Consider the following 26,789-nt stretch of genomic DNA (forward strand, 5'->3'; position numbering starts at 1 on the left):
TGCACTAGGCAACAGACTCACTCGGGACCCAGTTTTAGACTGGAAAATGAAGGCAGCTCAGTCATTTGATCTCTCAGCACTTAAAGCAAGGCTGCTTCTGAAATGCTTGTCAGAGGACATTCTGTTTAAGCTGGTTTATTAAAAGTTTCTTTATAAATACTATCAACTGTACAAAGTGACAGTCACTTCACAATGCTGGACCTTGCCAGCAGAAGCTACAGACACGATCAAAGCAGTTTCACAGACTTACAGTGGTCATGCAGTCTTACAAACACGTTTGTATCTCCCAGACATTCAGGAAGGACTCTGATGTGACAGCATTGCTGGGCAGTCCTCCTACCCTCTCTCACCATGTGGCTGTGACACTACAAGGGGAGCAAATTAGGCTGCTATATAGTAATACCTCTCAGAAGCCACTGCTGAGTCTCGAAGTGCTTTAAAGAGTCACTCATGCTTTTTACTCTCCATTAAGTAGAGCATGATGGTGGCTTACACTACATTTGCCTTGAAGGAGGAATGCATGGACTGGAGTCCTGGCATTTAGCCAGTGTTTCTCATCACAGAACTTTTGTAAGCCTAACTGAAGTGTAGACCTTAGGGAGGCTGCAGCCACAGGGCTAAAGAAACCAGATGATTTAAGCCCCAGAAGAAGCCTATTACCCTCCCCACAATTAACACAGAGCAAGTCTGGGGCCAGAATGGAGCCACCATTTGCTACGGAACTCCAGAGCAGTAAGGCTTAGAAGCCCAGTTTACTAGGGGAGAAGAGTCTGTGAGGTAGAGTTCTAAACAGTCTTCAGGACAACAGTCACAACTTTCCTTTGTAGTTGAGTTGTGGCAAAAGGGGCCTATACATGAATGCCCACACTTGCAGCCTAGGCTTCTTACACCCAGTTCTAATGGTGTCACTGTCTGCTCAGAACTGGAGCTGGAAGTACTGACTCCCCATCTCTCTCCTTACCCACCTATTTGCTGATGCAGCATCAGTCACAAAGAGAAAACAACACAAGACACAGAAGGGCAGGACATTTAACCCCTGGAGGGAATGCACAACAGCAAGTACCTTTTCTAGTCAAGTTTTACATTAAACCACAGACCGTGGCAGTCCCATTGGAAGTAAAAACTATTTGACAGTGTGTGTCCAGCAAACAGAAGGAACTAGATGTCCATGTGTGGGCCTTGCACATCAGCTTGCATGTTCTGCTCTTCACTCAGCTGCTGCTGGAACTCCAGGCGTGTCTGACGGTTGGATTCCAGCAGCTCCTTCAAGCGGGCATGGAGATGGTCATTCTTCTCCTCCAGGTGATCCAAACAGGAGTTGATTTGGTCCAGCATGGAGTTTATTGCTGCATATTCTAAAGGAAAGAGAACAAAAAAATATCCTGAATAATTTAAATTCTTGTACAACCACCACTCATTCTAAGAAGGTATCAGGCAGCAAGGCCTCTTGCAAATATACCTCAGAACATACAGGGAAGGTCCTCTATCCCAAATGCATCCTCTTAGTATCATGATACATCACATCTACTGGTGAAACTAGGTCTGTGGGGAAACTGGGTGGTTCAGGGGATTGGTAATGTGGTCTAGGATGTTTTACTTGTGTCACAGACCAGGAAGGAAATTGCCATCTGTTTGGTAATCTCTCAAATAAGTGGTTGGGCTCTGGCCAGCTTCCACTAGACAGGGATCCACATTGCAAGAGGGCTGAATAGATAAAAGCTGAATTAATCTCTTCACCCTCCCTAGAGGTGGCCTTCTCTAATCAAAGTACAGGCACCTTGAAAGGGTGTTGTTGAGAAGCTTAGCACAGAGTGTAACCTCCAGAGCTCCCACTCTAGGACCTGGCACATCAGAATCTGGAAAAAGAATTCCAGAACATCACCAGCTGATGTGGTGGGAGCAGGAGTAGAGGAAGAAAGGTGCAATGCAGTGGATCCCCTTTGAATAAGCTGAATAGAAACATCTCATAAGGTCCTAAGGGGAAAAGTAACCAGAAGGATGAATGTGGACCAATTCTGATTTCCATAAACAGCACTTATCCCTTTAATTTCTGAAGTTGTTGATCCAGGTCTCAACAGTGCAGAGACCACATAGGTCTTGCTTTACCATTTAAAACACTACACTAGGAAGCAAGGATTCGTTGTAAACCACCCTGCACGACCTATGTATGTATCAAGCCAGACAATCAGCACAAATCAGGTCCAACAGGCCATTCAAACCTACTTGTGATGCTGCTTCTTCCCAGAGGGAGGGGGGAAAAGCACTCACACCAAGCCTTGAGTAAAAGGAAAAATGTGGTTCTCATGTACATCTACAAAGAAAATGATCTAATTCAAGCCTCAAGAGGAGCTACAGATTTCACTTCACACGCAAGGTCAACCAGAGCTTGCATGGAAAGACAATATTTTTAATGTTTAAATAGCTAGACCTGTTCCCCTGAACACAGCAAGGGGCAGCAACAACCAGTCCTCAAATGGCATTGTTTAGAATAACAGACCAGTCTAAATGGGACTTCTCTGCAGCTTGCACTCAGGCATCGAGAGCATGTGGGAGAAATAAATAAGAGGATCTGATAGTGAAGCTGTTTTCAACTACCAAAACCCTGAACACAAGTACTTGGTCTCCCAAAATCTTTTAGAAGACAGTGTGGGAAGTCCTTGAATTGCACATGCACAGCTGAAAGCGATTAATGCTATACCTTAATTCTGATACTACATTATTCTAAATTAAAGTTGTGAAGTGACTTCCTGAGACTAGAATGCACAGGGATAGAAAACAGTGCAGTCCCTGCTTCCAAACTAGGAGAGCTTTGTGGGACAGGCTAAAAGATATGATAGATTATTTAGAAAACTCATATCTAAGGACTTCCTACTCAAAGCCAACTATAGAGATACCTGCTGGTAAAAGAATCATCAGCTTCTAAGGATCTGAGTGATTTCAGGAAGAAACACCCTTGACATCTTCAGAATCTAGTTCTAAATTGGATTGACAGCTCAAATGGACCCAGCAGAAAGGATCTCTGAGGCAGGTGATAGTCCCTAAAGCTCAAATTCCCAAAGGAATTGTCATAGAAGATTAGCTAAGCATCCCTTTTTCATCAGGAGCCGGAGCCAGAGCAAGGTCTGAAAGATGATATTATTCCCTTCCTGGCTAGTAACTAGTTGTACTGGTGCTTCCCAGAACAGTATGATGAAAGGCCTTTTTAGTCCTAGAAATCTCCAGGATTTTTTCAGTAAAGGTGCTCTTAGATTTTGTTAGAAGGCACCAAACTAGGGTGTTGGGTGGTTTAGTCTTATAGAACCACAGAAATGTCGGCTGGAAGGGATCTTGAGAGGTCATCAGGTCCAGCCTCCTGCACTATGGCAGCACCAAGTAAATCTAAACTGTCTCTGACAGGTGTTTGTCCAACAAACGTGATTCCACAACCTCCCTGGGAAGTGTATTCCAGATCTTAACACCACTTATAGTTCAGAAGTTTTTCCTAATAGCTAACCTAATTTTCCCTTGCTGCAAATTAAGCCCCATTGTTTCCTGTCCTATCTTTAGTGGACAGACGAAGAGTTGATCACCACTCTCTTTTTATCAACCCTTAACATATTCGAAGACTTATATCTCCCCTCAGCCTTCTTTTCTTAAGACTAAACATGCTCAGTTTAAAAAAAAAAAAAATGTCCTCATAGGTCAGGTGTTTTAAGGCTTTTATCATTTTTGTTGCTCTCCTCTGGAATCTCTCCAATTTGTCCACATTGTTGCAAAAGTATGGGGCCTAGAATTGGACACAGCACTCCAGCTGAGGCCTCACCAGTGCAGAATAGACCAGGACAATTATTTCATGTGTGTTATATAGGATTCCTGTTAATATACCCCAGAATATCTGCTTTTTTGCGGCTGCATCACATTATTGATTCATACTCAACTTGTGATCCACTATAACCCCCAGATGCTTTTCAACAGCACCACCACCTAGTTATTCCCCATTTTATACTTGTGCATTTGATTTTTTCCTTCTTAAGTGCAGTACTTTCCATTTATTGTTACTGAATTTCTTCTTCTTTTTAATTCAATCCAATTCTCGCATTTGTCAAGGTCATTTTGAATTCCAATCCTGTCCTCCAAAGTGCTAGCAGCCCCTTCCAGTTTGTTGTTCATCTGGAAGTTGTATAAGCATACTCACCACTCCATTATCCAAGTCACTAATGAAAATATTTAATACCACCAGACCCAAGATTGACCCCTTCAGGACCCCACCAGATACTCCCTTCCAAAGAAAAGTATGTTGGTTTGGCAAGATTTGTCCCTAACAAGCCCATGCTGGCTATTCTGCATACCTCACTATCTTTCCAAGTATCAAAGTTGGTCTGACTGGGTTAGAATTCCCCAGGTCCCCTTTTATAGATAAGTGTTTTGTTTCCCCTGCTCCAGTCTTCTGGCACCTCACCTGTGCTCTATGAAGGGTCTGAATATTGCTTTAGCTAGTTCCTTATGAATTTCATCAGGCCCTGCTGACTTGAATACATTTCAATAGTCTTTAACCTGTTATTTCCCTGTTTCTGCTTGCAATCCTTCCCCCTTGTTAATATTAGTTGTGTTGCGTATCTGATCATCATTAACGGGGGGGGGGGGGTGCGTGCACGCTAGGAGCAAGCCTGCTGGGGGGTCTGTGTTTTATCTAGGGAGAGGGGGTATGTCTGGAGCAAGGGAGGAGAGGAAGAGGAGGAGTCTTGGGCTCATCCAGTCAATGGGGTGCTAGGAGCAGGGAGAGTTTGGGGAGGGCGGGGCATGGCTCTCCCCAGGTGTGGGGTGCTGGGAACGGGGAGGGGTCCAGGGCTGACCCCAAGTAGGGGGAGCTGAGAGCAGGACGGGGGCTGTGGGGTCCGGGGCTCACCCCAGAGCGGGGGATGCTGGGCGGGCTCGTCTCTTACCTGTCTCCCCGAACCCGTTCTCGTCCCCTTCTTCGCTCCGCCCGACGTTTCCCGCAGGCACATGCGGTTCCCCGTTCGGCCCCGACATGCCGCCGACTCCGGCTGCCAGACAGGACCCAGGTCACGGCCGGACTCCGAGACACGAGAAAGCCCCACCCCTTCCCCGGATGGAACGGCGGAAGGTCCCGCCCCCTGACCTGGAAAAGGGCGGGGCTCGGGTTGACCTAGCCACTCGGAAACTTCAGCCGGGATCCTAGGGAGGGGGTGTGGGGTCACCTCCTTCCCAGCCCCGCCCCGCTGCAGGGTAAAGTCTATAGTTATGGGAAGAGAGGGGCTGACAAACAGCGCGGGCGGGCGGAGGACATCTGCTTACAGAGAGGCGGGATCCCACCCCCAACCTCCCTGGGGGCGTATGTTCCTCTCTGCAGTGTTCAGTCTCTGCAGTCATCGCAGAGGGATTTGCTGACAAGATTTTTTATGGGTGCAAAACATAGCGAACTCAGGAGAGTATCTGCAGAAGCCAAGTGTGAGCTTGGGAGTATGAAGGTTGACAGCCAAGCTGGCTCTAAGAGCCACAGTCATCCAGTCAGAGTTTAGGCCTGTGTGTCCCAGTCAAAACCAAGCACTATATTGATTTTGGCTGACAGCTGCTCGAGAAAAATCTGCTGATCAGAAGTTATTCACAGAAATGATCCAGCAAATAAATTCCAATCAATAAAGTGAACTAATATATCAGCTACTCACAGACCAATTTAGAACCAGACAATGTGTTGAATTAATTATTCACATAGCTTTACTTTACTATCCCCTTCTACAGGGGTTTTCTCTTCAACCTTTTTCCATCCATACTAATTATCTCAGTTTGTTACATGGATATTTATTCTTTGTAGACTGTTCTCAGGACATGTTTATGGGACGTTCTCAGGAGGTATTTTCACCTGTATAGAGCCTTTATTTCTGGAGCTCTTAAAGCACTTTGTAAACATTCATTATTAGCTTCTGTGAGGTAATTTTACAGATGGTCAGACAGGATGATGGCTGGTTAAGTAAATTGCCCAGAATCACACACTGAGTCAGTGACACAGACTGGACTAAATCCCAGAATTCTTGACATCAAGACTTCTGCTTTTGCCACTAGAGCACAGTCCCTTCCTGTTTTTGTCTATCCAGTTTTAGTTAATGGTTTGTTTAATTTAGCTTAATTGTATTTAACAGAATAAAGTTTGTTTAAACTGTTTTTAGTAGGTCACCTTCAAATCTCCTCTTTCCCTAGGACGATAAGCACAATTTTCTCTGACTTTCTTTATAACTAAGATTTATTTTTTTAGACTTGATATTAGTCATGTGCTTCACCTGTCCTGGGAAACCAGATCATTCTATCATTTCTTCCATTTTATAGGATGTATCTTTAGAGAGGAAAATAACTTGCAATTAAGGGCATCAATGTGTCCCTGAGCTGAACCTGGGCAAAGACTGATTTGAGGAGTTTTTTAATGCTAATTGAGTTGGAATTTTCAATGCACAAGGAATGAAGGATCATATCCTTAACATCACAGTACATTCTGTATCTTTCCTTAGTATAACCTGACTACATTCTGCTGGGATAGGCCCCCATCCTATGTCCTAACACAGTTATGCTCATAAAAATAATAGTATAGGCATAACCAAGCATAAGTGACAAAAGTTAATTGCCCTGAAGCATGAGGTTATATGTCTTCCTATTGCATTATGGAATACAATTTCACAATTAAGTAGGCTTATGTAATTAATGTCAGTAAAGCTCTTTGAGATTCTTGCATAAGAGGCACTATAGAAGTGGAAACTATTACTATTATTTTTATTCCTATTTTATGTTTTAACATCTTCATGAAGTGCTGAGGTTTAATTATCCATCATGGCAAAAGCCAGATAACTATCAATCTGGCTTTGCTAGTATGACACCTACTAGATACTCTGAATATTTTGGCCTTGCCTTTCACCCTGTGATTCTAAAGCAACTTACAAAGATGGAATTTTAATTGTAATTATTTATTGATTTGGAATTTTACCATAAAATCATGGACTATTTGAGATTTTACTTAATTATGCAGCTCTGTTCCCAAGTATTGCATTCAATATTCACACTACACACTGTGAGCAAAATTAATCCTTAGTGTCATTTGCATGAAGGATGGAATTTGGGCCCACTATGTATTGTAGTTGAGAAGAATGAGCTCTAATATCTGGAAAAATAACTGTCCAGACTGGACTCTTTGAATGAGCTGATTAGTGGTTTGGAGTTTTTGCTAATGATTCAGCAGATGCTCTGATTTAAATAATATTTAAAATGATCTAATCCAGGGGTTCCCAAACTGCTGGCTGAAGAATATTTGCTGATGATTCTCAAACATCTGATTGGCCACATGGTGCTGGCTCTCCTTGTTTCCAACTGCTGCTGCAGATGTCCACACTCTTCACTACAATTAAAAGCCACCTGTAAATGAAACTGGAAACAAGGAAGAAATATTAGACTAGCCACTTCTGTTGGGAGCAACTATTACATAAATAGAGAATGAGAGGAAATGAGCACTACCTCTCAGGGACTGGAGACATCAGTGGGATTAGAGTTGCAATCCATATGGCAGTTAGGTAATATTTTCAGGAGAGCTAGGTGAAAAGAAGTTGGTGGCTGGGCTGCATAGTCAGGGAGCAGGGAACCAACTGTTAGGGAACCTGATGTAGAGGGAAAGAAAAGGGTCTAGACAGCAGAGCAGACTGTGTCAGCGAGAGAGATTAATAAAAAATATGGGAGGAGCTGATAAAATTAAGAGTAAAAGCAGGTGGTGGGTTTGATTCTGTTTTTCAAAAGAAAAAAAATTGCATCAGTTAAACATCCACCGATACTTTCCAGATATGACTTTTTCATAAGCAATTGCCATAGTCCCTGCAGAGACTGTATGTGATAATAAATGGGAGAGGAGGTGGTCTGCGCTATGAGTAATAGGAAAGGAGGTGTTAATGAGACACTCTCTGTGTTAAAATGTATTCCACAGTATGAAAATGTTTGAGAGCCCCTGATCCAACCTAGGATTTTATAGCACTTGTCATCCTCGCATGGGTTATTACATTGAATGTTACATTCTCTGCTACAGTGTGATTATTGTTTCAGCCTACCTGTGCCATTTATAACCATTTCCAATCAGGGTAGTTCTAGTGTCCTGTTATTGGAGGGGCAAATGAGTATTTTGGGGCCCCTGAATATCGCTATTTACCAAACAACCTTCCAGGAGTAATTACACCCTTAGAAATTCTTGGACTCTTAAAAATAAATTGTGGCTACCCAGTCGGTATTTTTCTGTGATTCTATAAGTTATCTAACAAATTAAATCTCTCCAATCTGCTCATTGCTTAACGTTGTACAGTATAAATTTGTACATATTTTGGCTTTTCTGACGATAGGGGGGGCTTGGAAATCATTGGGGGAGGCAAATGTTCTCTCCCCCGGGGGCGCCCGGCGTGCTTCCCACCCTCCTGTCCCCAGTTTTGTATGTGGATGCTGGCCCTTATGCAATACTGCATCTGGGACGAAATGATGGCACAGCAAACAAACCAACCAATCAAAAAACAAGCCCAGCAGAGGCGCTCTATCCTTAAGGCCTCCTCTGCTCTGGTTTAAAGCCTCTGGTGCTTGGTGTAGAGGCCCCTCCCTCGCTGTTTTTCCCTTCCTCCCCCGTGGAGCGAAGATGTCAGCAGCCTGCAGTGGCTGGAGGTGCCTGGGGCAGCTCCCGTGGAGGCTCAGGGCTGCTGGCCAGGCGGCTGGGGTGGGGCTCCTGCGGGCACAGAGCAGGGGGTACTGTATCCCCTTTGGGACAGGACGCTATGCAGGGGCCCGGGCACTGAAGGGCAGCCGCATGCTGGTGGGGGCTGTTTTTGCCCTGGGGGGCACCGTTGGCCTCTTCCAGACTCTCCAGTATCCCCTGAAGGCCCAGGAGCACCTTGCAGAGCAGCAGGCAGCCAAGGTAACCCCCTGCCTCCCCCCTTTTAAGAATACTGCTGGAAATCCAGGAGCCCTTTGCAATCCCTAAGGAACACCGGGCCCTATGGTGCTGCTTTCCCATCTCCCGCTTACAGATGATTCTGAGATCTTCCTGTGTAATCTGGGTTTTATACTGCCTCCCAAATATCTTTTTGGGGTGCACACTGAGATTTTGGCTCCCATCCTTAATGAAATCTTAAGAGGGTGTGATGGCAGGAAGAACCTTGAAAATGGTTTCTTCCTCACTCAGTCACAGATTTCTTCTCCTATATGACATTTCTATTTTTGTTCATTTTCTGATAGTATTTTCCCTCTAATGTCCTGTAGCTGATTCTGCAGATGGGAAGGCTATAAAGATCTCAAATGATCTGTGTCTGCTTTCTCTATTTACTGTCTCTGCAAATCCTTTTGTAGCTTTCCCTGGATAGGCTAATTGCTATTTTAAAAACAATCAGCTAATTAATGTTTTCCATGCTTATGGATGAATGGCATGCTAAATGATATAGAATATACAAGTGATGCCATCAGGTTACAATATCCTAAACAAATAATGTCTATCAATTTTACTAATAACTATTGTGTATTAAAACTAAACACTTAAACTAGACCCTGATCCTGCAAGACATATGCACATACCTAACTTTTGGCAGTGGAAAGAAAATAGTCTTGTTTGTTTCAATTTTGATTTTAGTCTGGTCACTTTCTGATTCTCATACACTAGCATAATGTTGCAGTATTTGAGGGTGGCAAACCCTTCAAGAAAAGGTTTAAATACACATAGCAGACTTTTTCTGTTGATCGAAACGCACACATCCTTAATATTAGATGTTGTTAGGAAACAACATTTAAAGTATTAAAATCTAGGCCTAAACTACCCAACTATAAAAATTGAGTAAATATAAAAACTGCTTTTTGATTAATAAAAAGAAAAGTAGTTGTCAAGTGACAGGGAAAACAACAATTCTGTATGCTTACACAGGGCTTTTCAACTAATGACTTCCCACAAATACCCTGAGGTATTATGGAAGTGAGAAACAAGGTAAAACAGTGGCATGTGTTTTATAATGTATGACTAATAAGCAAGGCACATTAAATGTCTGTGTAATTGCATTGTGCCTAATACTGATGCTTTTATTCCTTGTGCACCCAGCATTCTCAGTGAAGATATGGTGTGCAAACAATGCAAGATCAGGTTCTGTGTTTATATGTTCTCAACCAATACCTTGCAACCGCTGTTACCCCCCAAAAAAAAGTCATTGCTTCCTGGCACGTCACTGATGTTTTTGTTTTAATGTCAAATGTAGGGTTTTATACTGCTGCCCATTGCTGTAGTATTTGAGCATCTTCCATGTAAAATAGATAAAAATAGCAAAGTCTCTAGTGGACTTAATGGAATCTCTGACACCTCTCCTTTGCAGCATAAAAACTCTGCTTGGGGGATGGGTTTTGATTTTAATGGATTTTATTACTTTAAGGGTGTGGGTTTTTTTGTTTTTGTTTTTAAAGTTGATTTGTTTAATTTTCTCAGGCTGGATGGTTTGATTTTTTTGTGTAGAAAGGAATGTTGTGAATGTCATTCTTATGACAGCTTGGTCCCTAACCTATAGGATTCAATTGGCAAAACCATATACACCTCTACCCCGATATAACACTGTCCTCGGGAGCCAAAAAATCTTACCACGTTTTAGGTGAAATCATGTTATTTTGAACTTGCTTTGATCCACTGGAGTGTGCAGCCCCGCCACCCTGGAGCACTGCTTTACTGCGTTATATCCGAATTTGTGTTATATCGGGGTAGAGGTATATTCATAAGAGATTGGAGTTACTACAAAGGGATAAGGGAATATTTAGAAAATTAGATATTCATTATACAAAAAAGTTAAATATTTATAATGTCATTGGAAGAAAATGCTGGTTAACCAGGGATGTGAGCTTTGATTTGGGTGACCAGATTATGATCTGAACACCCAATATCAGCAACAGCAATTTAAAATAAAAATAAATCGATCAGGGGAGAAGGTGATATTTGAGTTGAACATACAAACTTCTGGCATTTTCCTTCCTCAGCTCCCCGCAGGTAGCCTGCAGTTGACCCTGTACCAATACAAAACCTGCCCCTTCTGCAGTAAGGTGCGAGCCTTCCTTGATTACCATGGGGTGCCTTATGAAGTTGTGGAGGTGAACCCGGTAATGAGGAAGGAGATCAAATTCTCCTCCTACAGAAAGGTGCCCATACTTTTAGCCAACACTGGAAACACTCTGGTGAGTCTCTGCTTCTCAAATAACCGTGGTTCTTGGGTTTACATCTAGCACTGGGTCACTAGCCAAGTGGAGGTGTAGCCTGTAGATTGATACTATATTTCCAAGGGTGCTTAGCATCCTGTTTCTCATTTTATGGCTGTATACTTAGCTACCTCTTCCTTAGCCTCACTCTTACTGTATTTTGCTGAGCACTCACAATGCCCAATGTTCCCTAGCAGTGACAAGCCATGCTGCTGCTAGGGAGTTTGGGAAAGGGTGACTTCAAAGTCCACTGATCTTATTCTTCCCACCCCCTTGCAGGACTAAAACAGTTTGCACAGAAGTCAGTGGGAGGTACTTGTACTCTATGGGGGAAGAATTAAGACCCAAGGACAAGTGTTTTAACCATATATTTTCTTACCATGCTGGTTTGCCCCCTGGAATGCCAATGACTCAAACTGAAACCCACTTTGGTTTCTGCTGTTGGCCTGTCTAAAACAAGCGGAAGAATAGATACAATATATGGCTATAGTATAGCGGATTTGCCTATGGAAATAAACCAAAGTTTAGGGAAGAAGGGACTTGGGGACTACTTAAACCCCAAAAGATTCAGTTGGCAGAGCTTGTTATGAGCTCCTCCTCCTTAGTTCCATCAACTTATCTTTTTAAGTTTATTTTTATTCTGTTTTGCAGCAACTGAATGACTCTTCAGTGATCATCAGTGCAATAAAGACCTATCTCGTTTCCAAGTAAGGGAACTGGAGTGAGAGAGTGAGAGAGTGAGAGAGTGAGAGAGAGAGAGAGAGTGTGTGTGTGAGAGGGCGTGCTCAGGTGTTTTTTAATTCAGAATTCTGCCTTTGCACAAAGAAGATTTAAAAGTTAGTCCACAAATTTAAATTAGTTAAATCTTCCTCTGACTTTTTGTTTTTGTTTTGTTGGCCATTCAGAATATCTGGAAATAAATCAACTTGCTGCTCTTGTAGCCTGCTCTTTAGATCCAGGTTACAAAGAGCTTGAGTAAAGAATGGAGATGGAGGGGATCTTATACCTGGGACAACTTGTACTTTTATTCCTCTCTCCTCTTTCCTCCCCCCCCCTCCCCCCTTATAGAGAACATCAGTATATAGAAATTTAACCATAAAAGACATTGCTAGCTGCAGCTGACTATTCAGTCTGGTTAATACTTACCATAGGTTATTTTAAATTAAACTTACGTGTATTCATTCTCTCTCTCTCTCTCTCTCTCTCTCTCATTGGTTTCAGCTGTTTCATAGTAGTGGATTTTAACGTATGTGGCTTCAGTGTGTTTTTACTCCTTTCTTTTCATATACATTAAGTGCATTTTCCTCTTAGTCTTGCATCCATGCACACACTGCAATCTTTCTACGTTACATTACAGTAAAGATGTATCTGGGATAATAATGTGTATAATGTGCATGTATAGAGTCAATTTTCAGACTGAAACGTCTCTAAAAATGATACGTTTATGTTCTATCAATGATTCCAGATCAAATTTGCTCAGATCTGGAAAATCAAAGGATGCTGAAAGGGGGGAAGGTGAGACTTTAAAGTCCACTGGCATTATTGCTCCCACCCCCATGTAGGATTCAAACTATCTGTACTGAAGCCAGTGGAAATTACTTGTACGCTGTGGGGGAAGAATTACAACCAAAGGAGATGTATTTTAATTGTATATTTATTCACTATGCTGGTTTGTTTATTATTTTATTTCCCCCTAACGGCCAATCGCATCCTGAGATCTAGAAATGTAGCCATAATCTTTCTTTCTCATACATTATCAACGGTAATAGAATATTCTCCATTGGAATCTGGTTTCCTTATGGTGCCTTAAGCTCTGTTTGCTCTTCCCACAGCTGTATCAACTCCACAGTGCCATTAAAATCAGCAATTTTTTTTTACAGTCACTGTTGTGACTAACCACTTCAGGATGGAGAGGAATTCTGAAAGAAGAGCTGTAGACTACACTTAGATTTACAGCCCTTGAGCTGCCTCATTATGGAAGTCTCTGTCGTTAGAGCAGCCAGTGTTTTTGTTGTGCTAATAAGAGGACTCATAGCAAGTGTTTTTTGGTAACACATGGAGAGGGACATGCAGATTCTGACTGTGTTTCTGCCCTCAGGAAGAAGAGTTTAGAAGAGATCGTGTCATTTTATCCTCCTATGAAAGCTGTGAATGAGCAGGGAAAGGAGGTGACGGAGTATGGGAACAAATACTGGCTCATGCTGGATGAAATGGAGACCCAGCATGTGTACCCCATCAAAGAAGCTCAGGTGTAAGCATTTCATGTGCTAGGGGGGCTCGGAGTTGGTTTCACAGCATCCCTCCTATATCATCTTGGAGAACACAAACAGAATCTTCCTAGTGCTGCTGTTGACATGATACACATCAGACACCCCTTAAATAACTGGAATGGTTTTGTTTCAATTAATTTATTTGTTTAACTTGCAAAATGTAATACTTCCTATGTGAAATCCCCCCCACTTTGGTGTACTCTGAGCCTCAACCACTGCACCAATTTCCTCCTTTGCTTTCTCTCCACCCTGCCTTCTTCCCAGAGAGGGATGTCCCTTTGGTCTCCTGAGTCAGCCAGAGGGGTCACTTGGGATTGATTTATGTTGAGGAAAACCCATGATGGGACACTTGTTCCTCATGGGCCATCAGCCTGCTTGCAATAATAGAAAGAGAATCTAGAGCTTTAGTTTGTCTCACCCAGCTGGAGTTTGGCGTTAGAGCAGCTGAGTGGGGGAGATTCCTCCTGACAACAGTTCAGGGATATTACCAGTGGAGCAGACTGGATGGGAACTATGTTGCACTCTCCTCCTTTGCAGAAGCTCCAGCTACAATTATTCTGATATCAGCTGCATCCTCCTCCTCTGATTCAATGTTTCTAATTTGTTCACTTAAACTACTTTCTTGGATGTCTACAGGGAGGAAATGAAGTGGCGAAAATGGGCAGATGACTGGCTTGTTCACCTCATCTCCCCCAATGTTTACCGCACACCCAGGGAAGCCCTGGCTTCTTTCGATTACATTGTCCATGAGGGCAATTTTGGCACCGTGGAAGGCTTTTTTGCCAAGTACGTGGGGGCCGTTGCCATGTTCTTCATCAGCAAGAGGCTGAAGAGCAGGTTGGTACCACTGACCCAGTCACACAGCGAGGGAATGTCTTTGTTCCATTGTTTTTTAACTACCCTTAGCCATGAACTTCAAACAGTAAAACTCTGTATCTCAAACACATTTAAAAGGCATTTTCCTTGCAAATAAAATGCAATTCTGTTCTAAGGATCAGTTTGGATACTCCTCCCATTCTCATCATTGTATCTGAATGATTGCCATATGTGGAACCATAATAATTTTCAAATCAGACATGCAGAGGCAAAATCTCCATTTCTGTAAGGACATATTTTTAATTTAACATTCGCTCCAAGGCAGGTCACTTCAGTTATTACAGTTTATGGGAGCACCAGTTATGTTCTTGTATGCCATTCAGTGGTGCAAAATCCTTTCCTACCTTTGAAAACGTGAGAGGAATTTATACTCGTTTGATCTGCGCAACTTAAATCTCCATTGATCAGAACAATCAGAAACTGGCTTTTGGGAAGTAATATTTTATTCCCATGAACTGAATGATCACTACAAGTGGAACTAGTTCCACGGTAGCCACACCATTTGAGTGGGCCAGGGGCTCTTTCCTTTTTAGATCTCTGCTGTCTTTCCAATACAAGTGCCTATTTTAACCAAGGAATGGTCAAGACTTGACTTGTTTAGTGTGACACACAGAGTTAGTGACTGAGAGAGAATTGCTGTCCATGATTCTAGAATTCTGGTCCTTTGCTTTAACCACTAGAGCAAATAGCTCCTTAACCACTTAATCAACTTTAAGTATTTATGGACTTCTTTGAGCCCTCTGACCCTCTGAATGAAAGATGTTTACGCACACAAATTACTTCATAGTCTTCTTTAAAAATACCCAAGTCTTTCCATTCACTCTGAAATGCATTCCCTGTCCCCAGCCATATATCAATCCATGGGAAGAATAATCGGAGGAGAAGATTAGAGATAAATGAACCAGTTAGAGGATGCTATATTTTCTCTTAATATAGGCACCATCTCCAGGATAATGTCCGAGAAGATTTGTACAAAGCAGCCAATGACTGGGTAAAAGCTGTTGGCAAACACAGACCATTCATGGGTGGCAGCCAGCCGAATCTCGCTGACTTGGTAATGGTCAAGACCCTTGGTCTCTGTATTTAAATTATCATCTATCATGCACATAGTGTGATATAGATGTGACTATGATTATGTATAAAATATGGCTATGTCCTCTTGGTCTGTATATTAGATATATCATTTGAGTGTCTTATATGGGAGGTGAGAGTTTTGTTGTCAAATAGTGTGTTACAGGTGAGGGGTGAGTATGTTTACTCCATTGCACAATAAGGCTGTGTGCATAGAAGGCCTGCTAACCAATCGCCTTTTCACTGGGAAATATACTCCAAGCACATACCTTACAAACATCATGAATTCCCAGAGTAGGGGATTATCCGTCAAGCTGAAGTAATGACAAAAGGAGTTTACAAACTAGGTTTCCATGTATGCAACTGGAGATGAGCCCTGTTGACATCAGTGGACAGGGTCATGAGGTTGGCATGCATAGACAGACTTTGGGATTTGAGCCTCAAACCATTTCCTGCATCATTATCTCTCACTGAATAAAACAAAAACCACTATCATTTTTGTTTTATTCTGAAGCAATGTCTCCATAGAGAGTTTATATGGAGCTGGATATTGTACCAATCTTATAATCACTTTTCATTTACTCCATCTCCCAAAAATCTTGCCCATTTTGTTAGGCAATTCCTACTTATCCATCTAATGTCTGTGACTGTCTCAATAATCTCTGCTAATAACATGGATGGAATAGGTGATAAGGAAGGGAGTAAAGTTTTGGAACACTTAAATCTGAAGTCACCTCCATTCCAGATTTAGAGTTAATGTTATCTATACTAATTCCAAACTGTCTCTCCTCTCTTGGCACAGGCAGTGTATGGGGTCCTCCGAGTCATGGAAGGGCTGGAAGCCTATGATGACATGATGACTCATACCAAAGTTCAACCTTGGTACCATCGCATGGAAAAGGCTATTGGAGAGGCAGAAATTGTGAACTGGCAACTGCTGCAGCCGCCTTACTAAAATCCTTGCACAGAAAACATTAAAAAGGAAAGACCTCTATTTTAAAAATAAAATGCACTGGCCCCTCCCTCTGGACTGAGGTGCAAGCATGCAAATTGTTCAGCTTAAAGCTAATAAGAGGTTTTGTGAGACTAAGAGAGCAGGAGGGGACAGGTGTGCACAGCAAAGTACATATGAAGTTTAGAATAATAGGAGCATTTAAAAGATGCTGACCTGGGACCTCATTGGAGTGGAGGGTAAGTTCTGATTTAAACAGCAGGATGCAGCAAATTTGCTTTCTCTTGGTGAGCCCCATACTAAGAATGTCGTAAAAAGAAACCACTATACTGGCTAGTGGACCCTGGAGCAAAAGCAAATATTTGAGGTCTGTCCAGGATTGACTTCAGGCTGTATCTCCATTTGTCCAAGTTGTCCTGAGTGTCTTCCTGACTATTTGAGGTACTGTGTAACTCTTAAGTGGCCTTAAGATTTGACCTGGAATAGCATCCTCTAAGTACAGTGCTGAGGGCAATGGGGGAATCAGCAGCACTGAGGAAGGAATTCCTTTGCATGGTGGAAAAGATCCTGCTGTGTGCAGGCCATGTGCTTCCAGTCTTCAGGGTGATCTCCATTTAAACTGTTATTTCAACAGCTGATTCTGGATTGTTAGTGACAATACAGGCTTGGTTCTCTTTCTATGCGGTATATGGCATCTAGGATTTCTTATCTACCAGTAGATAGAGAGCCAGAGAGCACAATGTAGGCTGAAGAAAGAATTATTGCAAAATGATTTGAAAAAAACTTCCTATTATGAATTATATGAAAAGTGTTCCTGGAAATACTCCATATGATCAGTTGTTATTGAGTGAGTGTTAGTGAATTCTGCAGTCCTCTGTGGCTCTCTAGATGCTTCTGTAATGCAAAAGCACCAAAGGCTTTGCTGTGTGGATGTGGGAGCCATTGCTGTAGGCTACATTGTACAGTGTGAACTTATTGGAACTAGTATTTCCTCACTGAGCTCTGGCCAGTCCTAGCGCAGTGCAGAAATGCCAGTTGGTACCTGTCTTGGTGAGCTAAGATGCAGGGAATCCTTTCACTTCTAGCTATAGGCCAGAGGGTGAGAGATCCTCTGAGTGGTCCAAGGTTTTAATTTCCCTGTTATCTACTTGTAACAATCCTGTTCATGGCATCGTAGGCACTTTTCAAGGAAACTGGTTATCTGGGAAAGCGAGGGTGTAGATGACATCTGTCATCAATGCAGAAACTTATACTTTGTGTTAGCAGAAGACTGCTTTTCACTATCAGTCATAAGGATCAGTGTGTGATACAGGTGTGTTTTATTGTCCAGAACCTACTGTACCTATGGATACTTCAGAAGGAAAATGAGGTGCAAATTCTAGTGTGGACTAGATGAGTAGTAGTGGGAGAGGAAGAGTATTTGCAATAAAAACAAACTGCTGCTACGCTCTCTGACTACATTTATTTAAGCACTTCTGCACCTAGCTATCTTTAAGTACAGCTACAACATCGTTCAACCATATAATGTTTCAGTGTTAAAAATTACAAATGATTTTTTTATTCACTGTTTGAGCATGTGTAGATATGAAGGGGAGATAGATTAGATCAATTAATTTTTTTTAATTAAAAAAAAAAAAAAAGCTCTGAAGTAGTTAACCAGAAAAATATTTAACAATTGTCCATCCTCCCTGAGATCTAGGGGGCCGGGGAGATCTAGGGGGCCCTGTTGTGACAGATGTGTAAATGAGCCCTCACTGCTTCAGAATGTCCCTGGGGCCTTGGAAGAAGAATTTGTCCCCAGGCTGAGCAAGTTACCTCAGCTGCTCGCCTGGGGCCCCAATCCGATTCCGATACCCACCCTGTGCGATTGCCTGGAGTGAGGCTTCATCTGACCAGTTTTTAAGGGGGATGTTGCGGCCTCTCTAAAGTGGGGTTGGTTAGTTGAATCTCTGCCAGAGCTGACTAGGTGATTCAGGGCCCCGCCTCCCACTCTTCTTCCCCCACGCCCCTCCCTCCTCGGGCCCTGATTCAGCCCCCATCTCAGCGCAGCCTTGCCCCGCGCGCCCAACTCCCCCACGCCGCCCGCCTGTTGCCCGGCGTTACCATAGTGACACGTCCCGGCTCGCCCAAAGGGGGCGGGCTCTTGTGACGCCGCGACGGGCCTTGGAAGCTAATCGCGGCGGCGAGCCGGGGTCACGGGGGGTTTGAATCGCCCAATGGGGGAGCTGCGGGCAGCGTCCCAGAAGCGGACCCGGAAGTTCGGCGGCGGGTCCCGCTGCTGCTGCTGCTTGTCCTGCCCCTGCTGCTGCCCCCTGCCCCGTCCGCCCTCGCCCCGGACCAGGGGTCTCCATGGCAGCAACAGCAGCAGCTACCGCCGCCTCGCCGCCAATTTCGAGGAGATCCTGAGGCGGCGGCTCCGAGCCCGGCTCGGCCCTGCATGGTAAGGGGGGCTGGGGAGCCGGGAGGAGGGCGCTGGCTGAAGTGGGATCCCGGGGTCCCCGAGCCCCCCCGGTCTGCTGGGGTAGTGTGGACTGGCCAGGGGCACGGGGTCCCCGCAGCCCGTGCGCTGCAGCGGGCGGCTGCTGCTCTTTCACATCTGCCTCTCAGGTATGAGTTTCTGTGGTGTCTGGGACGCGCCCTTTGCCTTGTGACTCGTCCATCCCGTCCTAAGGGCTCCCAGAAATGAGCCAGTCCCCATCCGCCTCTGAGATCAGGAGACTGGCTTAACAGTCAGGAAGCTTTTACAGTATTTTTTCAGGCTTCAGCGTTGCCGGTTTGTTGTTGTGTTTGTGTTTTTTGGTTGGTTTGTTTGTTTTTGAGCCTTTAGGGGTCATGTTTTCAAGCCTTTTTCTGCAACCGTGAGGGCTAGATAAACTCACGTTTAAAAAAAAAAAATATTGCGAAATAAAATGACTCCAGAAACTGGGGCTTTAGAAACGAAATGATGTGAGGTAAAGTAACAAGAGTTAGTGATTGCTGTTGGACAAGGAAAGCTACTTTATTCTTCTAAAATATCTCTTCTTGCTGGCGAAAACAAAATGTGCTGGCTCTAATGAGACTGTTTAATATTGCTCTTAGTCTTTCAAGGTTCAGCTTTGAATTCCCTCATTCTTTTGCACTGTAGTTGATGTAGGTTTTCTGCCGATTAATAGGGTTTATTTACTTATCAAGAATGAGATAACCAAACAAACCAACAGTATTTACAGTCATTTATCTAACAAGAAGCTGGAGAAAGTCTCTCCCTTCAGCAAACTCTATCTCAGTTTCTAAATACACATCTTCCCAGCCTGGGGGTATTCTTTCTTTCCTTCCCCCACCCCCCCATAAAATATTTTTGCTAGACCTGTTCTGGTGTGTTGTGTTTTTTTTTTTGTTTGTTTTTTTTTACTTTTCAACAGACACTTTCACTCTGCAAACTTAATCATTTTCATGAGCCTGAAAAATCTCAGCCTCTTCAGAACGATGATGGCAATCTTACTAATGTTAATTTATCTTTGGTGATCATTGGGCATTTGGACTCTGCTTGACGTTTAGCTAATAGGTTTGGATATTACCGCATTTATCCTGAAAGATTCTATGATGTCAATTATACCGAACTGTTGCTAAAACTATTTTTAGGGTTCATCTGCATGGGAAAATGTGTTGGCATAACTATAACAGTATAATTATTTTTATATATATAAACTGTAGCACTATATTTATATTGATGTAACTTCCTAAGTAGATGCTCTTATTTTGTAATATGAGTGTCCTCTTTTTTGGTTTAGTTTATGTTGCTTCCAAATTATCATCTTAACCCATAATAAACATCATCTATTAAGAATAACTATCTAGCCTCTTTCCGCAGATCTATAAGAACCTTTGTTAATTTACTGCTCTTTTTACTACCATTTATCCATGTAGTCCTTGCTTCTTGCTGCTCTTTCCCACCAAATTGCAATAATGAGCACAAAGGGTCAATAGTGTGATGCATTTTGTCTATTGCTGTTTGTAATGATTATTTTGCTTATATGAAACTGTTTTATAACATTTGAAAATCTGTTGTTGTTATGAGGATTTAGACAGTAGGAAGTATTGGTTTGTAGCAGTTCCTGGGACAGCAGTAGTGAAAATTGGGCAGGTGTAGCAAGATGATGATCAGAATGATTTGAGTTGAAGATCTAATAGTTTGTGACATGCCAGGGCTAGAAACATTTTGGAAAAAGAAAGCACATATTGTTTTCAGGATCGGGAACATCTGGTAAGCACTGGTCTCAAACCACTGTTCAGAAAGAATAAAAACTTTCTTTTATGGCAAATCCACCCTGCAGGCAGAATCAGGTGTCTTACATATGATGCATCTTAACATTCATTATCTAGCATAATGTGTGTATCATACCTGAAAATCAAAGTACTTATTTTAATCTTTTTTTATTTTAACATTTCTTGTGCAAAGAACGCTAAGGCTCACTCTTCTGTCAAGTGGTTTTTAGGTATTTAACATGTTTGAGTCAGGATGTTACCTTTCTACTCAAGGGAATGGGAACCTTAAGGAAACTAGCATCCTCTCCTACTAGTAATCTATTTAATATTTCTGCCATCAGGTGTCCCCCCTCCAGCAGAAACGAGATAACTGCAATCTCAGCACAGAGAAAAGTGTCACAAGGAGCTGAGGATCTTATGCTAACGGTAAGTAACTGGGAGTGGAATGATGTAATCCTTCCTTTTGCTGTAGTCAGGTTAGTGGTGCTACTTTTCTTTTCTAAGAAGGAAACTTTTACACTTTTATAAAATACCAAGGAATTAAACTGTGCATTGATTACTTTGAATTTGTTTTCATACCTTGTTCTTGTGTATTAGGCACATAATTAACGTGGAAATAAAATACATGCATCATTTATGAGAAATAACCTGCAGAGACAAATATAGGCCCAGTCCTGTAAGCACTTACACATGTATTTAACTTTAAGAACTGTGAGTAGTCCCATGGAAATCAAGGGGACTGTTCAGAATGCTTAAAATTAAGCACAAGCATGTTTGCAGGATCGAGCTAATATGGCACATCTGATGGGTTCCTTTTAGTTTTCCTAAATTCTTTAGTTTGCTGGTCAAAGTAATGGCCCTGTTGTAAAATTTTTGTTCAAAATCGGATGGTGTTGCTAATCAGATCCCTTGGCATGCTCTAAGACCTTGAACTCTGGTGACTCTTACAGACACCCTCTACCAATACAACACTATCTTTACATTGTCTGTACCATCCCTTGTCCAAACAAAAATGAAGGGCCAGATTCAGCCATGGTGTAAATAGAAGCTTATGGAGTTATTCCAGATCTTACACCAAAGCTGCATGTGATCCACAAAGGCAGGTGCTACTGAAAGGAAGCTCAAACTGTGGCCTAAATACCTTGACCCATCTCAGCAATTGTAGCTGTCTGGGGACAGGTGGCTAGAGGCAATTGTCCAGTTTGACTGGAGCATAGGGAAATTTTATTATTTCCAGTTTCCTTATTCACAGGTTTCCTTTCATTGTATTGCCCTTTGCCGTTTGTTGGAGAAGAACCATGAAGAACCGCTCCTCATCTCCCCCTTTGCACGTTCACGTGGATGAAAACACCCCTGTCCATGTCCATATAAAAAAGGGTCAGAAAACAACACCTGCAAAAAGCCAGGTAGGAGTGTGTAGCTGGGTGTTTGTAAGGGCTACAGACCAGAAAAGTGAAGGGTCCTAGAAGCACCACTGAAAGTTCAAGGTCTGTTTCTACCACTTGAGGTCTGGATAGATAGATAGTAGGTTAGAGAAATAAGATAGATTGACTTCTTAACTGCATTCATTTTAATGTGAATTTTCAGTAATACAGTTTCAATTTCTAAGATTACTTAAAAGTATCTCATATGGGTAATCTACGGGATTTAGTTTTATATTTACATGTATAGTTAGGTTACCATATGTACTTCTATAGGGCCTTTATCCAATGGTCTTTAAAGCATTTTACAAACATTTAGTTAAGTTTCGAGCTACCTGTCCCTCTTACCATGAGATGTGGAAGTGCACCAGCCATTTTACAGGTGAGCTAACTGAGATGCAGATAAGTTAAGTGGGTTGTCCAGAATCATACAATCAGTCATGACAGAACCAGGAGTAAAACACATTCCTTTGCTTTAGGAGCTAGACTTTCCTGACACCCTTTTTTTGCTGAGGAAAACCATACTGTATTTTACAAATGCTTTTTAGACACCAAAGATGTTTTAACTTTAGTCCTGCCCCAACTTAACATATTTTTCTGGGTTAACATCTTGGCAAGCTACTGCCCATGTTCTGATCATCCCTTTGTCTGGAGGAAGGGTTTTTAGGAAGATGGTAGCTGGAGATCTCAAATTCCACCTGTATCAGGTTAAATGAAAGATTGGATTTAAAGACCCTGGATTGAAGTCATCTGCTGGTGCACAGACAGCTTTTATGAGTCTGGACTGTCTTCTCTTGGTCATTGGCCAAGAGGATCTAGCAAGTAGCCTTAGTTATAATTGATTAGCAGGTAATGGTGGCTAGGTTTCAGTTGCTAGTTGGAGTAGATGAAATGCTCTTCAGAGGTCGAGGTCATTCTTGAAATGGAAGACCCAAAAGGTAGTGAGTGCTAGTTTATTTTTCTTTAAGAGTCTGCAACAGTTATATTTTGCCCCCCTCTCAGTTGTTAAGTGTGTGTGTGTGTGTGTGAGAGAGAGAGAGAGAGAGATGCCACTAGTGAATATTATAATGGGGTATGCCTGATGATACTCAGCTATATGCTTCCTTTGCTTTTGGACCATCTGATCAAGCCTCAAAATTGTGTAAAAAGCAGCTGCATTTTCATTTAGATAAGAAAGCTTAAGATCAACCCATTTAGGAGTGAGAATACTTGTTAGTCACAAAGCAGGGAAAGTGTTTCCAGGATCTTCATAGATCAATCCCCACCAAACTCCCATTAATACATCATGGCTACTGTTTGTGAGTCAGGTCTGGGAGATAGGGAGGATCCACCTAGTTTGCTCTTCCTGCATAGAAATAGATGTTGTGGTTATGCTTTTGTGCGTCTCCTCTCTTTCCCAGAAAGACTACCTTTTTCTCTCTAACTTTGGCCTTCCTTCTCTCCCATCTGTCATTCTCTCTGAGCTGGGCTTTCTCAGTAGGCTAACTCAAGCTATTAAGACTGTATGTAAAACTATATTAATCTAGGTGCATGGTACTCAGCAGCTTGCATACTTCCTCTTACTCCACCCAAGGCTCTGTCGCCTGAGGTTTAATTGGAATTGGCTTAAGAACAGGCGATTCTTGGTTGAGGGACCTCTATTCCCGCTTAATTCCTGTGATATCTGATGTTCTTCTGTGGTTGTCTTTAAGGTTTGGTTTAAGGTCTTGGCCTTATTTTCTGATGGTCTTGCTCCTTGGACTGCTTTTTGTCCCAGTCCTCTTGATTTAAATGTTATCACTGGGCCCAGTTTGATTTATTTCATGTTTGTTATGTCCAGCATTCCAGGTACTGTTTTTAATATGGGTGCTTTATAAATTAAGACATTAAGTAAACCAAATAAGTGAAATGAAAGTAGGTTGTCACTCACATCCTGATGTAAAGTTTTGCAAGCAAGCAAACTCCCCCTCAAAATGTAAAAAAGGACAGACCTGCTTTAACACCAGCTAGATCCTATTTTCTCAGGGTAACCAAGACCCTCGTCGCATCACAAGAGGCAGAGCTACAAGTGATGTCATAAAGGCCCTGGCTGACAAATAGCAAGAATGCTTTCATTTTGGCTATATGGTCTCCTATTAATTCAATAAGTTTTTCTTGTGCTTGGCTTTGCCTTGTTCCTCCAGCTGCTGACTCTCCTCTCTGATATACCATGTGAAGCAGTTTGTGGTACTATTGTAAGAATGATATTGTGCCATTTAACTCTTACAGCATTAAAGGTTCAAATGATTTTTTTTTTAAAAGTCTTACGAGATTTATTTTGTTTTTCCTCTCTCTTTCAGCCGAAACACAAACAGAAAATGAAAGGGGATACCGTGAACGTGCGCCGAAGCGTTCGGGTGAAAACCAAGGTCCCCTGGATGCCCCCAGGCAAAACATCCATCCGGGAGTCTGCCTACAAATGGGAGGTATGGCTGACTTTTTTGCTTTTTAATCAGATGGCTTGGACTAAGAGATGGTACCTAGATTTTTACCTTACTGTCGGGTTGGTGGGTGCTAGACTGTAGTTAAGGTGACCACTACCACCTGGCAATCATTTTAAACATCCAATATTTATCTCTGGTTTTTGGAAATTTATTTGTACAAACAGATTCTGAATGGGGGATTCATCATGTGTCTGTTTTGTCAACAGCTATCTGTCCCTTTTTCCTCTTTCCGACTCTTCCCCACCTCCCTCCCCTGATACTGCAAGGCTGGAGAAATCCCCCTTCATTTATTCCTTTTCTACTTTCCGCTCTAAATACCTTACCTTGGGGCACAGTTCACTTTATAGGCCGCTATTGCTACTCCGTGACTCTCATAAGATTTCTAGAAAGAAGTGTTTTGTGCTCCCTTTCCCACCAGGGGCTGAATGACCTACCCACTCCCAGCTCCTACTGGCTTGGAATCTGAACTCTGATTTTCCTTCATGACAATCAGATGACAAAACTAATCCCTACATGTGCTGTTTTGGTGGATTTGGAAGTATTTATTTTTCCCTATTAAAAGCCTTTTACAACTGACTGAAACAGGTTGAAGTAGAGAGGATTATAGCCTGGGTATTTTATCTTGCCCTCATTAGAATTTTTTCAGAGATGTGATTCAGTCCTAGATTGGTTTGAGAAATGCTAAGGTTACAACATTGTGTGTACCTTTTAAAAAAGCCATGACTATTACATCCCCACCAGGGACCAACCCATCGCTTGGAAATTACTCCTCCAGATTCAGAAAAACTGCTCTCTGTGCTGCGTCTGAGTGACCTCTCTACAGACGAGGAGGATGCTATTCACAGCAAAATGAACAAATATGAGAAGAAGATAGATAGCCTGATGAATGTAGTGGGGACACTGAAGAATGAGGTGAGAAGATCATACTAAAGGCTCACGGGGGGGTAATGGGGAGGGGCTTGCAGATTAGACAAAGTGATATGGAAAGAGGAAACTTGGCAAGAGGATGCTGAAGACTGGGGTACAATGATGAAGGGCAAATGGATGCTCAACTCATTTGTTACATATCGTATTGAGAAGGGCTTAGCTACTCTGATGCATTGTTTACACTAGCGTTGTTTGCTAGCAAGGTGGATTTTGGCTTTCATTCAGTTTAGTTATATCTCAACTACAGATTAACGAGGCTTTTTTACTTATGCTAAAATGAGTCATGGAACATGGATGACACAGACGATGCTTTGCCTCAGTTTCCATGTGTAAAGTCTTGTTCCCACCAAGGTCCTAAACCTAAAAGATGTTCCTCCCTAAGGGTGAAAGTATTGTCTTACCACATGGACCCATAGGCTCTCAGGGTGGTCTTGTTGAACAGTATATTCCTCATGGCTCACTACTGGAACTTACACTTCAGTGACGCCATGTTATCCCATGTAATCTAAATGGCCAAGTACTTTTCAATATTTTAACAGCTGTCCCTTGAAAGTCTGCATATAGAATTTTAAAGATTAGATTTAATGTGATGCCCAAACCCTCTAACAGGCCTAGCACGGTGAGGGCAGACCACAGGCATTTTCCTTTCTTTCAGCTTCCCCTAGGGCAGGCAATATATCCCGATTATATTGCTATGTAACTTTGTGTGGTTTTAATTAAAAATCTCAAAACCTATAAGCAAAAACAGGACTTCTGAGTTAGGTAGACTGTTATAATAAGTAGTTTGAGCCTGTCTGTGCTCCAAAAACAAAAGTCAGTTACACGATAGGGTAACTCAAATGTCTGAACTCAAATAATCACATCTGAGGACAGCAGGGCGGAGCTGGTCCCTTGGCTTTGGAGACGTACAGCAGGAAGAACGCAAAGGTGAGGGCTCTGCCCTGTACGGCTAGACTGGCAGTGTATCACAAACTCTGATAAACTGACACAATGGGCTTAAGCTGCAGCAGGAGAGGTTCAGGTTGGACATTAGGAAAAACTTCCTAACTGTCAGGGTGGTTAAGTACTGGAATAAATTACCCAGGGAGGCTGTGAAATATCTATCATTGGATATTTTTAAGGGCAGGCTAGACAGACACCTGTCAGGGATGGTCTAGATGGTGCTTGGTCCTGCCGTGATGTAGGGGACTGGGCTAGATGGTCTCTTGAGGTCCCTTCCAGTCCATCATTCTATGATTACAAAACAGTTGTCCTCCAAACCAGTTACAACATGGTTTAAATGTAAATAGGATGTAACCAGGCTAATGTTGTCGATATAACATGGAAGTATCATCCATGTCACCAGTTT

General features: G+C 42.5%; 3 protein-coding genes across 4 annotated transcripts in view; 2 read left to right on the forward strand and 1 right to left on the reverse strand.

Annotated features, from left to right (window-relative positions):
- Positions 1-119: 119 nt before the first annotated feature.
- On the reverse strand, positions 120-5,081 carry BBLN (bublin coiled coil protein). Its single transcript, XM_032797656.2, has 2 exons — positions 4,923-5,081; positions 120-1,355 (listed from the first exon to the last, which is right to left on the reverse strand). Exons 1-2 carry the CDS (start codon positions 5,008-5,010, stop codon positions 1,159-1,161), a joined length of 285 nt encoding a protein of 94 aa, XP_032653547.1. The 5' UTR covers positions 5,011-5,081; the 3' UTR covers positions 120-1,158.
- Positions 5,082-8,604: 3,523 nt separating this feature from the next.
- PTGES2 (prostaglandin E synthase 2) lies at positions 8,605-17,837 on the forward strand. The gene is made up of 7 exons (XM_032797845.2): positions 8,605-8,920; positions 11,005-11,199; positions 11,872-11,927; positions 13,319-13,471; positions 14,127-14,327; positions 15,303-15,420; positions 16,240-17,837. The coding sequence occupies exons 1-7, from the start codon at positions 8,645-8,647 to the stop codon at positions 16,390-16,392; spliced, it is 1,152 nt and encodes a 383-aa protein (XP_032653736.1). The 5' UTR covers positions 8,605-8,644; the 3' UTR covers positions 16,393-17,837.
- Positions 17,838-18,605: 768 nt separating this feature from the next.
- ODF2 (outer dense fiber of sperm tails 2) overlaps positions 18,606-26,789 on the forward strand; it is a 28,306-nt gene continuing 20,122 nt past the window's right edge. Inside the window, exons 1-5 of one of the 2 annotated variants that reach the window (XM_075060482.1) lie at positions 18,619-18,829; positions 20,973-21,057; positions 21,884-22,037; positions 24,371-24,496; positions 25,256-25,426. In XM_075060482.1, the coding sequence (XP_074916583.1) occupies positions 21,930-22,037; positions 24,371-24,496; positions 25,256-25,426 (405 nt within the window). In that variant the 5' untranslated portion in view covers positions 18,619-18,829; positions 20,973-21,057; positions 21,884-21,929. Of the gene's footprint in view, positions 18,830-20,972; positions 21,058-21,883; positions 22,038-24,370; positions 24,497-25,255; positions 25,427-26,789 lie in introns of both variants that reach the window. The other variant, XM_032797673.2, reaches the window with a different exon arrangement.

Source organism: Chelonoidis abingdonii, chromosome 24 (genome assembly GCF_003597395.2).
Source record: "Chelonoidis abingdonii isolate Lonesome George chromosome 24, CheloAbing_2.0, whole genome shotgun sequence".
Classification (NCBI taxonomy): Eukaryota; Metazoa; Chordata; order Testudines; family Testudinidae; genus Chelonoidis; species Chelonoidis abingdonii.